At 43.7% G+C, this 13,001-nt stretch overlaps 1 protein-coding gene across 3 annotated transcripts in view; it reads left to right on the top strand.

Moving 5' to 3' along the window:
• The window catches only part of HEATR4 (HEAT repeat containing 4), a 57,154-nt gene extending 45,311 nt beyond the window's left edge, over positions 1–11,843 (top strand). Inside the window, exons 18-19 of one of the 3 annotated variants that reach the window (XM_034642989.1) lie at positions 353–515; positions 11,710–11,843. In XM_034642989.1, coding sequence (XP_034498880.1) covers positions 353–511 — 159 coding nt within the window. In that variant the 3' untranslated portion in view covers positions 512–515; positions 11,710–11,843. Of the gene's footprint in view, positions 1–352; positions 3,258–11,709 lie in introns of those variants that run through there. The other 2 variants (XM_019794611.2, XM_034642990.1) reach the window with 2 other exon arrangements.
• Positions 11,844–13,001: the final 1,158 nt, after the last annotated feature.

Genomic DNA, 13,001 nt, shown 5'->3' with positions numbered 1-13,001 from the left:
CAGCACATCCCAGGAATAAGTCTTTTTAGTCATAGCTCCAAGAGTGTCCCATCGCTGCTGCTGCTTCTGCATAATAGTAAAGACATAAAAAACGCGGGCTAACCCAAAGGTTATCACACAGATGCCCAAGCCCTCTGGGTGGGAAATTCAGGAATATTTGCCACATTAGGCTTCTGACTGGGGTCAAAGGAGGGCAGGCCTTGAAGTGATAAATTCTATTTTCTTATATATTATAGTTGTTCATAGAACTGTTCTGATAAACCGTGGCTGAAGAGGCTTTCTCTTTGGGTCTCCCTTTTGCATGAGACCACATGTTCAGCATAGGCACTCATGTGTTAATATTTCTCTGCAGCCCGTGAGGCCCCACACACCAAATCCCTGGTCACAGAGTCCAGTCCTGGATCTACACACAAAAAGCAGAGGTCAGTTGTCTTCTGTGAAAGATCTGCGCACTGCCCGGGAAAAAAGGATTATGATGGGACCATTTGGATCTGACAGCCCGGACCTCTAGCTGGGTAAATATTCAGAGATTTTTTCCAGGGTCATGTCCTCTTCCCCTGGAAGGAAAGGTGATCATTTCTAGGATGAGACCTCTTGCTTCAAGACAGACAGCAGTGGACCTAGTCACATTCTATTTTTTAAATTGATGTTGTACAGTCTCTTTGTCATTATGTTTATAAAGAAAAATCTGTTTAACAGTAGTCCTGGTTTTTTAATGTGCACCATTTACACAGAGGGTTAAAGAAAATTGACATCATATTAGGTGATTGAGCGTATTTTTCCATACCCTAGAAAGGTTATATACTAATTATAGGTCAGAGCTCCACATTTTACTAGAGTAGAAATATTAAAAGACCCATCATCCTTTGCAAGCTATATAAAGAGCCCTCTGAAACCCAAACTAGAATACCATTTGTCTAGGAAAGAAATGGCTTAGGTGATTTTTTTAAAAAAAATCTACAAGTCTAGTCTTGTTCTAGAGCAAGTTCTTTACAAGAGTGTTACAAGAAGACCAAGCTGGCATGATCATTTTCCCTTGCACCACATAGGTGGGCATGAATACTTTGAGATCCCTTGGAAGCATCACTGCAGTTTCACAATGCCGATTAACAATTCTCAGGAACCTCAACATACCGTCACGCGTTAAAGATTTAGACATGATGGCAGAGTTGCAGACTGTATAGGTTTCATTAGATGGGATTCCGTATGAGCATACTGATGTAGGCAGGCCAGGTGAAGGACTCAGAGGGGGTCCTGCAGGACCAACCAAGAGGGTCCTTGGCTTCACGCAGGATAGAAATAAAAATCGAGGCAGCAGGAAGTGAGAGCAGAGTTTACTGAAGGCATAGAGAGTGCAGATACAGATGGAGCATTTGGGAGACTCCGAAAGGAAAAGGAGCATGAGTCTTGTCTTTGCTTGGGGTCTGGTGGTTTTATTGAGGACAGTAGTTTGGTCTACGAGTCCTCTCCAGCAACCGGGAACTGGTCAAAACAAGGATGAGTGCTCAGGTGTCCTCCATAGATCACTTATGCCCTGGACCCGGGGTTTTTGGTGTCTGGAGCCAGTGGTCTTGAAAAACGTACATGACCACCCCACCCGGTCAGTCCTTAGATACTATCTATTGTGCTGCAAGATTCCAAAGAAATCATTAACTCCTTGACCTTTACAAGGAGGACATACATTATTTGTACTAGAAGCCATGATGCAGAGTGGGAGTGCAGGTCGTAGCAAGAATAGAAACAGGAAAAGGAGCAAAGAATAAAACCAGCTTTTTTTGTGTGTGGGGTCCCTTCGATTTCCCTGTCTCAACATGATACCAAAAAATAATAATAATAATAATAAAAAATTTTTAAAAATCACTATGGAAGAGGAGAGACCCAGTATTCAAAGTAGTGTGACTCCAGCTTTCTTTTCTAAAAATTGATTGCTATTTACACCTTAAAAAGCTTCGGGACATTTAGAGATGAAAACACAGGCAATGTGAGTCGCTCCCTTTTTCTTCCCCTAATCACATTCTCTTCTATTGGCACTGTTATCACCAGCAATATAAAAAGCAATAATTTCCACTATGAATGCCTCACAGCTATGGGATACAGGGAAAAAAGAATTTGGGGGGAGTATCAGTTAACTGCATAACAGAAAATCTTTCCTTTTCCTAACTCCTGTAGCCCACGTTTTTATTTATTGTTTTACACATTCCATCCAAGTGAAATAGGAATCCAAAAAGCACCGTCATGTATATTGGGGTTATTTCCACATCTATTAAACAGGAGGATTCTGGGATCTGGCTACCAAGAGGCATTTGAGACAATAAAGAATTCTGTACGAGTACTTTCTCAGTCCCTCTAGCTTTGACTTTGTCATTTCCCAGTGAAAGGGCTTTATTGTGCACTCTGCATTGCTGGCAAGAACAAGAGAGCCCAAGTGAACTCTTCAGTCAGTCAGAAAGGCCAAACAGAGGTCTCTTAGAAGGTCCGCACTGTGGGAGATGTAGCAGCCGCAGAAGAAACGGCCCTTGTGCTCGAGGAGTTTACAAGGGGTTTTATAAGACATACATTTAAGGATCTTTCAAAGACAATATGCTTGATCTAGTAGGAAATGTGTGACACCCAGCAGATGTGCTGTAGGAGTCGGGGTTGGGGTGGGAGGTGCTGGAGTAGTCATGGAGACCCAGGAGCTCGCTTGCATCTCAGGCCACGCACAGGACTTGGATAGTACTGAGGAGCGGAGGGAAGACCTTCTAGGTGAGCGGAAGGACAGGAGAAAAGCTGGAGGAAGGAATGAGCTTGGTAGCCGTCCATGACAGCTCCTTTTTCCTCTCCTGATTCTAAATTGGTTTACTTGTTATATTGCAATATAGAAGCTGGACATCCATTCTCCTTACCCTCATGCTTTTGCTGATCCATTGATATTAACAAAATATTATAATGACAAAATACTCCCAAGAGTGTCACAAATCCTTTATAAAGAGCCTTGCCTGTTCCTCCTGACTGAGATGTCTGAAGGACATTCTCTTCTCAGTTATCTCCTTTTCCTTGTTCCTCTTTTCATCTTTCCTCTCACTTTCTTCTGCCACAACATTCATGAAACTCCACTGGTTGATTAAACAAGTGACAACTCCCTATCCTGATCTAAAAGGAAGCTTCTGGGGGCACCTGGGTGGCTCAGTTGGTTAAGTGTCTGCCTTAGACAAGGGTCATGATTGCAGGGTCCTGGAATGGAGCTCCACCCTTGTGGGGGCTCCCTGCTCAGCGGGGAGTCTGCTCTCCTCCCTCTGTCCCTCCCCTACCCCCCTCTTCCCCTCCCCTCCGCTTGTGCGAGCTCTCTCTCTCTCAAATAAAATCTTTTAAAAAATAAAAAAAAGGGGCATCTGGGTGGCTCAGCTGTTAAGTGTCTGCCTTCGGCTCAGATCATGGTCCCAGCGTCCTGGGATCAAGCCCCGCATCAGGATCCCTGCTCAGCGGGAAGCCTGCTTCTCCATCTCACACTCCCCTTGCTTGTGTTCCCTCTCTCACTGCCTCTCTCTGTCAAATAAATAAATAAAATCTTTAAAAAAAATTCTTACTTTAAAAAAATAAAAATAAAATAAAAGGAAGCTTCTGTTTGGCCCAGCATGTGGGAGAAACACCATGCTGTCCTTCTCTTAGTTGAGATCTAGAGAAAACTTCCATTTTTCAACCAAGATTCACATCTAAGTTAGCATCCATTAGTGAATCACCATCCGCAGCAAGCTTCTTGACCAGACCAATAGCAAAGTGGGGCTTGTGGGTCAAAAGGAAAGCATCTGTCTTAGAATTTACTCTCTGTCCTTCCACAATCTCCTATTGGTCATCACTTAATCCTACCACCCTACCCTCATTTCCTGATGATCTGTATTGTCAGCAAATACTCACCAAATGTATGTGTTATTTACCCATCATGGACGCACCAGGAAGCATAAGACAATTTCTCTTACTTTGAGGAATTTTTTTCTGTAGTTGAATAAACTGGACTTGTCTGTTTGGAGGCAGCATCAGACCCTCTCAGGGGTCAAGAATGAATGAGCTGGATACTCTAACGTTTTTGAGACTCCAGCTCTATTTTAAAAAATAAAGTGCCAAAACTGTATTTTAAAAAATGATGGTAGATTTTTAATGTATGCACTTAAATGATTGCTTTTAACACAAAACATTACAATGACTAACTTTTGAAATAGCAAAAATCTAAATTGACATGAATATTCATAGCAGCATTATTCATAGTAGCAAAGAAGAGGAAACGGTTCAATTGTCCATCAATTGATGGATGGATAAATAAAAGTTGCTATATCTGTACAATAAAATATTATTAGGAAGAAGAATGAGGTGCTGGTACAAGGTACAACATGGCTAAACCTTGAAAACATCATACTAAGTGAAGGAAGCCAGTTTTATATTGTACGATTTATATGAAATTTCCAGGGCAGACAAATTTATAGAGACAGAAGGTAGATTAGTGGTTGCCTAGGGCTGACAGAATGGGAATGGGGAGGGAGAGGAGAATAGGAATTGACTGCTAAGGGGGTTTCTCTTAGGGGAGACAAATATGTCCTAAGATTAGATTGTGGTGATGGTTGCACAACCCTGTGAATATACAAAAAACCATTGCATTGTACACTTTAAATGGGTGAGTTGTATGGTATATAATTATATCTCAATAAAGCTGTTTCTAAAAAGTCTAAATTGAAAGCTTTTTTATGATTCTGAAAGGCCCACCAGTGTGGGACACTGAGCAGTGCGGCACAATGGACAGAACGCCAGTTTGGGAGTCAAACTTCTGAGTCCAAATATTCTGCTACTTATCAATTGCGTGAACTTAGGTGAATTACTTGAATTCTCTGATATTTCTTTTGTTCACTGTAAAATGAAGATAATAATTCCTCTTATAGGACTGTTTTTGAATAACGTTTATTCAAAAAATACTTATTAAACAGTCATTATGTTCCAGGCACAGTTCTAGACTGAGGATATGGTAGGTGACCAGGACAGTCAAGGCTCTCTACATTACATCTCACACAAAAAATTGAGATTTTTACATGAAATCTCCCCAATGTTAAATATTGACAACTAACTTAAAAATACTCCCCCCCCCGCTGGCTCTCTCTCTCTCAAAAGAAAAGAAAGGGGGGTGCGCCTGGGTGGCTCAGTTGGTTAAGTGTCTGACTCTTGATTTCTGCTCAGATGATGATCTCAGGGTCCTGAGATAGAGCCCCGCGTCTGGGCGTGGAGTCTGCTTGAGATTCTCTCTCTCTCTCTCCCTCCGCCCCTCCCCCATCTCTTAAAAAAAAAAAAAAAAAAAAAAAAAAAAAAAAAAGAAAAAGAAAAACACTATAAGCCAATACTGTGCCAAACACATCTGTGAGCCAAATTCTGTCTTTGGGCTGACAGTTTGTGACCCCTGATGTAGGCTTTTCACATGGTGGGTTTCTAGAATATTGCCCACTTGGCTGAACCTTAGCACCCTCAGGCTGCTCCCATATGCTGCCCAGCACCGACCAAAGAAACATTTCTCAAAATTCAGGGAAATCATCCCAGCAAGTCACGGAGCCAGGCAGTGGCCTGGATCCCATCTCTGTAAGACGCCACAGCCCTCCTCACTGACCCAATGAGGTCCCGTTCATTTTGCATGCCTGGGCTGAACTGGCACTTTCTACACGATGGGTTTGGAAGAGGTTATGTTTTGTACACCTTTCAAGATCGTCCATCCATCCCCTTAGAACTTTTGTGGGAGGTCAGTTTAAGACACAGTCTTACATGTTAGGGTTTAGACCCTTTCATTTTCATTTACCTGCTGATATCTATCACCTCAACAGTTTTGGCCGGACGTGTAAGTGCAGTAGTGGTACAGGCAGCCCTTTCCTGAAACTCAATAATAGATGATTAATTCAATCTGTGTAAATTCTCTAACATATTCAGGATCTCAGAAAAGAAAAAAAGTTTTAAATTTATCTTGTAGCTGTTTACTTCAGAATCAAATAACTTCACATTGCTCGTTTATCCATCACCAGAGCAGTTGAGTTTAAAGCTCTGGGAAGAGGGAGGATTCAGGAAATCAGTGCCTTCATTGGACCGTATTACCCCATCACCACCAAACTTTTGTTTGGAGTACTTCACCCCATAGGGTCGTGGAATTCCCTAATGCCCCTAAGTTTGAGACTCTCACAGACAAAAGCTAAGCGGAGCACATCCGACTTCTAAAAGTCTTTGCAAAGACGACGTGATGTGGTAGAAAAATAATGTGCTCGAGTTCAAATTTCCTTCTGCTACTGTTTGAGCAATAATAATAATAATAATGTTTGAGACTCTGTGCAGGTTACTTTACCATTCTGAGCTTTACTTCGATAATTTGTACCATGGAAAGCATAATGATCTCATAGGTCTATTGTTGTGGTTCTCAGCCTGGTTGCATATGAAAATTGCTTTTTAAAAAATATTGCAGCCTGTGCCATACATACCTCCAGCAAATTAAGTCAGAATCTCTGAAGGTGGACTCCAGGCATCCATAAATTTTAAAAGCTTCAAGAGTCATTCTAATATGCAATCGGGATTGAAAATAACTGATAAGGATGAAATAATGTTGCTTGTGTGAGGCAGGTGCTCCGTTGTCCCTCGTGATTCCTCAGTTTAAGTTTCAAAACAGCAACGGATGTACTTTTGGTGTGTGTTCTAAGATTGCACCACTAGGTGTCGGTTTGACCATGCAAATTGTTCCTAGAAACTTCTGGTTACCTATTGTCAGGGTAACAACTAAGTACCATGACCACAATTTGTTGAGTATCTGCTTTATGGCAGTCACAGTGCTGATGACTCTTTAAACATGTGATTTCTAATCCTATATCAAGTGGACAAGGTAGTTGTTGTCCCAATCATGAAGAAGCGGAGGGTCAGAATGATTCTGTTTCTTGTACAGGACGTACAGTAAGTAGCAGAACTGAGATTCAAGCTTCATTCATTCATGTTCTCATTCAAAACCACTTACCATGAGCAAGGTACTGTATGTATCTGGTATTAGGGAGCCCAAGGTGAATAAGGCATAGTATTTGTCCTCTGGAAGTCCGTTTCTACCTTTCATTTCTAGGTACATTTAAAAAGAAAAGAAGGCAATCTTATTTTACTGTTCTTGATGTTGGGCTAGCTATCTCTTCTGAAGAGCTCAAATGTTTTGTTCCTAAGAGGGTGGAATGACCCTTAGGTAGAATTTCCTGGGATGGCTGTTCGTCTGTACTCAGCCACTATAATAAAATTAAAAAAGAAATTTTTTTTTGAGAGGCTGTTAGGCACCTAAGAGGCTAGAGACCACATCTGGTCTGTTTTAACACTGTCGTATTTACTTATCTATATCCTCACTAACAAACTATCAGCATAGATAGAGCACATATCTAATTTTTAATCAATGAATATTTACTGAATGCACAAATGAATGTACTGTGCTAAACACTGCAAAAAGAGCCACAAGGGAAATGTTTCAAGAAGTCTGCACCTTACTCTGGTAAGCAAATCTGAATATTTCCTTCCAAAGGTAGTACCATGTTCTAAAAAGCCCCACTGATTCATCCCTGTGGTGGGCAAGTCTCAAATCTTGGAGAAGTTTCTAAATGGGTCAAGGACCAGAGGATTGTTGTACTACTGGATTTGATCAGTGGATCCAGAGTCTAAAGGTCGCTTTGGAGTTTGTTCCGTGTCACAAGGATACCAGCCGTGCCTGTCTCTAACCAAGCCATTGGACAATTAGGCTCATAGGGATTACTGGGCTGGGTCAAACCCATAGGCCATTCGATGGTCTTTAACCTTGTAGAAAAGGTTATCTGAGCAGTGGAACTTAAACCTGGTTATGAATCAGAATCACTCGGGGGAGCTTTGCAAAAATAACATACAGATCCCTGGATCCTACTCCAGCCTAGTGAAATGAAATCCCTGCAACTAAGAGAGGGGCCTGGGATGGTGACATAGGACCAGGGTTGAAAAATGGCTGGTTCACTCATATATGGCTCTGCAATTCACATATTTACTGTATTCTTTTTTTTTTTTTAAGATTTTATTTATTTATTTGACAGAGAGAGTGAGACAGCCAGCGAGAGAGGGACCACAAGCTGGGGGAGTGGGAGAGGAAGAAGCAGGCTCCCATCGGAGGAGCCTGATGTGGGGCTCGATCCCAGAACGCTGGGATCACACCCTGAGCCAAAGGCAGACGCTTAACCACTAAGCCACCCAGGCGCCCCCATATTTACTGTATTCTGATTATATTCCCTCCCTGGATAAGAAAGTCATGCATTTATTATTTACAGTGTGACGTAATATTCCTTTTTATCAGTACTAAGCTTATTTCTACAGGAAGTTTATAAATGACATTGAAATCCTAGAATTTGGGGATTTCAAAGATGAGTCCATGTTGATCTTACCCATGCTCTTTGTGATACCATAGATTTGGCTCAGCTTTCCTCCTAAAGCATACCTACCAGTTACATGCCCATTCTCGTGATTGTTTGTTTACAAGCAGCTCTGGCTTTATCGAATGATCCATTCTGCATCAGCTAGACAACCTTTGTCCACTTTGTGCAATAGCAGAAAAATAATGTCTGTTCCTGTGATAATTGTGACCTGGGGTGGCTGCTGCTTAGGTCATTCAGGACAGGTAAGTACTTGTTGCAGATTTGGGTTAAAGTCTTATTATGAGTCTAGACAGCCTGCTAACTTTGAAGAGATCAGGAAGGGGAATATACTTTTACTGAATTGCTCAATGACTAACATCCCTTTGGAATGACAGTCTGAATGGTTTGCAGAAAGAAACCAGAGAAGGGAGTGGGGCGGAAGTATTTATAGGAAAGCATACAATGTATTGAATTGAGAAGAATGCCAGGGTCACATACCTGCCAAATAAAAAGAAGAAAGGGTCTGTTTTAACCACTTCCTTTAAAACAAAAAGGCTGAGTGGTTGGAGATGGAGAGCCACAACTGGGGTGATCATTTTGGAATCTCCAACTGTCCCTTGATGAGTCAACGTTTCTAAGTGGCCTTATGTACAAGGGAAAAAGAGAAAGAGAGGAGAAAGAGAGTTTGGGAGAGATACAGAGAGAGAGAAGCATGATCAGGTCATAGCTTGTACACCCCTCTAGGCAAGTGAGGCCTGCCAGGATCTATCTGCACAGAAAAAGTATTAGAGCTTGGCTGAGAATTTCTAATACTCCAGAGATGAGATTTCTGGTTGTATTCTTTTTTTTTTTTTTTTAAAGATTTTATTTATTTATTTGGCAGAGATAGAGACAGCCAGCGAGAGAGGGAACACAAGCAGGGGGAGTGGGAGAGGAAGAAGCAGGCTCCCAGCAGAGAAGCCCGATGGGGCTTGATCCCAGAACGCTGGGATCACGCCCTGAGCCGAAGGCAGATGCTTAACGACTGTGCCACTCAGGCGCCCCTTCTGGTTGTATTCTTTACGGACCTCAACGATGACCCTGTCCTCAGCTAAGGTTGTTAGAAAGTAGATCCCTAGGGACTGGACCACCCAAGATGAAAATACTGTGGCTCCTGATTCCAGTACAGGAGCTTAGAGAGGCTCTGGCTTCCATGTGATGGAACACTCAACACAATAACTTTTCCCGGCAACTCTTTTCATCTAGAGATTTCAGGGCATCTCACAAACATCTGCCCATCCCCTTGCTAGCTGATTAAGCCACATCTCTGACATTCATCTTTCACTTCAGGTCCTCCCCTAAATTGATGACCGAGCTGAAACTAGAGTGTGGGCCTCCCAATTCAAGGTCTCACACTCAGTGTCTCCTCCTCTGGGCTGCCCTCAGTCTTAAGCGGTTTGTAGCGCTCCCACACGGCCTGCTCCTTTGCTGTCATTACCTCCCACTGACTGCATTTCTGCTTCCCCGGTGTCCTGGCAACTGGGCTATGCCTCGGTTGTCTGGGATGCGAGAAGTGTCGAAGAATCTACAGGGATTCTTCACATCTCCTCATCCTTCCTCCCAGTTTCCACCTCCCCCCACAGCCTGGGGCCATCAAAGTACTGTGCCCTCTGCTTATTCTTCCTCTTTCTCTCTCTCCATTCTCACCTCCCCTCAGTAACAGGAAGCCACAGGCCCAGAGCTTGTGAGGGAGGAAGCAATGGGAAGGAAAAGTCTTTTTTTTTTTTCCCCTCTCAGATTGCCCTCTTGTTCCCAGGGTGGGGGCTGAGGCCATGAATGTTGGCCCCAGTGGAAAGAATTTTTGCTTCTATTGCTCATCCTGGAGGAGTTAGCTTTATTTATTTATTTATTTATTTATTTATTTATTTATTTATTTATTTATAATTTGGAGAAGGGATGACTCAGTGCAGACCCTTAAAGGGAAATCTGTGTCAGAGCCTGAGGGCCACCGTTGGCCCCATATTTTAATTTAATATCCCAACCAGAATGGTTTCACTGACTCAGAGGAAACTGATCTCTCCCTGTCCCCAGTGTTGGCCACGCCAAACAGAACTTCCCCCAAAAGGAGTAACTCTGTCCAGGGGAGTCCAACAGAGACAGGCAGTGGGATTCCAGATTCAGGGTGCAGGGATGGGCCCATATCCACTGGCGGAGGGCTTTATTTAGTCATGCTCCGCCACTGTGCTTTATCCTACTAATTACTGTAACCACTAGTGATCATTATATGGTAATTAGCACATGCCTTTTTTATAATTCCCAGAGCACCACCCCAGAATAAATGATGGAGTAGGGTGGCGGGGCTGCTCCTAGAGACAACTCCTGACTCATTCATTCACTAAATATTTAGGGAACTCCCGCAGGCCAGGCCCTGTGCGAGGCAGCTATGACCAGCATGGATGTGGTTCTTGGTATCACATGCTGACATGCTACAGGAGGGGTAGGCACAAAGCCAGTTGACATGTGGGATGTGTGTATCCAATGAGGAAGTGTTGTGTGTATAAGAGGAGCGCCCAACTCCGTGGTGGCTGGGAGAGGAGGTGTCAGAGGTTCCTCGGCAGTAGTAACTTCGAAGGTGAGATCTGTAGGGTGAGTAGGGACTAGTCATGGAATCCAACCGAGGGTAAGCCTACACTGTTCGTATAATTTCCCCCGAACATAATGTTAAACCCAAAGCTGCCCCCTCGTATTAGCCCTGCAAGGTAACTCCCCGGCTATGCCAAATACGGTGCCTCCAGCTCTGGTTCTGTACGGCGGGACGCTACGTTGGAAAAGTGTGAGCTTCGACACAAGTGGAGGATGTTAATACTGTGTCCCCGTAGGGAGAGGAAGACGGCACCAGGGAAATAGGCGTCCCCGTCAGGTTCTTTGGTTTCCACACCCAAGCCCAATGCTCTGTGCCCTTGAAGGGTCCGGGTCTGAGACGGGAAATATGTTTGTCTGTCTCCACTCGAACGACGACATCCTTCTTATCAGCTGCTCCCCTGAGAAGACACTGAGGTCCTCGTGCAGGAAACTAACAGGAAAAGAAAGAAAGCTACCACTAAATACACTTCCTGAGTGCAAAATGAAATGGCTGCTGTTCTGGCTGCCTGTAGGAAAGGGCTGAGTAAATAAATACACCATCCCCATTGTGTAGCCAGGCTTCGGGGCGGGGGGCAAGTCCTCATCTCCCCACCCCCTCTCTCCTTTCTCAAGTCAGCCACCCTGCAGAGGAGCAGACAGAGGTTTTCTCTGGCTGCTGAAATGTCTTGAAACTTACAAGTCTCCTCTTTCTCAAACACAGAGGAAACACAGAGATAGAAGGAGAGAAGACAGCAGTCACAGGAAGAGGAACTCGGTATTGCTACACACCTCTCCTTGAACCTCAGAGAACTTTCCCAGCAACTTCTGCTTCGAACCTTTCCGTGCACAGATCTGGTAATGTCTGGGGACATGTCAGGGGGAGAAGGGTCCAGGGCTAGTGCATCTCCGAAAATCCATGGGCCTGTTTAAATCACAGCTACACAAGGGACTTGATTTGGAGGCAGTGGTGTAAAGTGTCTTCATCTGTGAGTATTTATTGAGCTCTAACAGTATAGCAACCATACCAGTAACTGCTTGAGAAGGTGATTGTGCATCAAGAAACAGTTCCAGTCTAAGGATCCTAAGGCATTTCCTTGTGAGGATTGTTTTTTCTTCCTCATGGAACACGGACAGAAGGAAAGAACACGAACACTTATCGGGCAGGTGGAGAAGGGGTTGTGGGGAGAGAGAGAGGTTGGGAACAGATACCCCTGGCCTAAAAAGGTGAGATCAGATGAGCAGTGCACTTGGACTTTTGTCTTTCTATAGTGTTTTTGGTGCAAAGATTATCCTTTAGGAACTCCCCCCCCCCGCATTTTTCTCATATAATCATGAGTGAGCCCTGAGAAATGACTCAAAGCCAAAATAATGGGGTTTCCTTGATTATAGTTCCTCATTTTCTCTGGCCACAGGCCAGCCCTCCATATCCTCCTTCCTTATAAGGACGCCAGCTTCGACCCAGCCCTGCTGGCTCACTCCAACCTCTTAGTGATCTTTCTTTCACATTGCAAACTGGACTGTCTTCCTTCCACTTTCTTTTTTTTAATTATTAAAAAAAAATTTCTCTTGAGTTTGAGTAATCTCTGCACCCAACGTGGGATTCGAACTCATGACCCTGAGATGAAGGGCTGCACAGTCTTCTGACTGATCCAGCCCGGTGTCCCTCTTCCTCCCACTTTATTTCCTTCTTTTTGAAAAAAAAAATTTTTTTTAGTTATTTATTTGACAGAGAAAGAAAGAGCACAAACAGGGGGAGTGGGAGAGGGAGAAGCAGGCTCCCCAAGAGCCTGATGTGGGGTTCGATCCCAGGCCCCCGGGATCATGACCTGAGCTGAAGGCAGCCGCTTAGCAGACTGAGCCACCCAGGCACCCCTTCCTCCCTCTTTCTAATTGCAAAATTGCTTTTCTTTTAGTTTTTTGGTTCTTACTGCTCCCAATCCAGCTATGGAAAGATCCTCTTGGGGGCCCTTACTCCATCCACAGAGCCTGTGTGGGATCCCCCTTTCTCTTATC

This window comes from Ailuropoda melanoleuca, chromosome 14, assembly GCF_002007445.2.
Source record: "Ailuropoda melanoleuca isolate Jingjing chromosome 14, ASM200744v2, whole genome shotgun sequence".
Lineage (NCBI taxonomy): Eukaryota > Metazoa > Chordata > Mammalia > Carnivora > Ursidae > Ailuropoda > Ailuropoda melanoleuca.
Note: the sequence above shows the minus strand (reverse complement) of the source record. Positions and strands in the feature narration are given on the sequence as shown.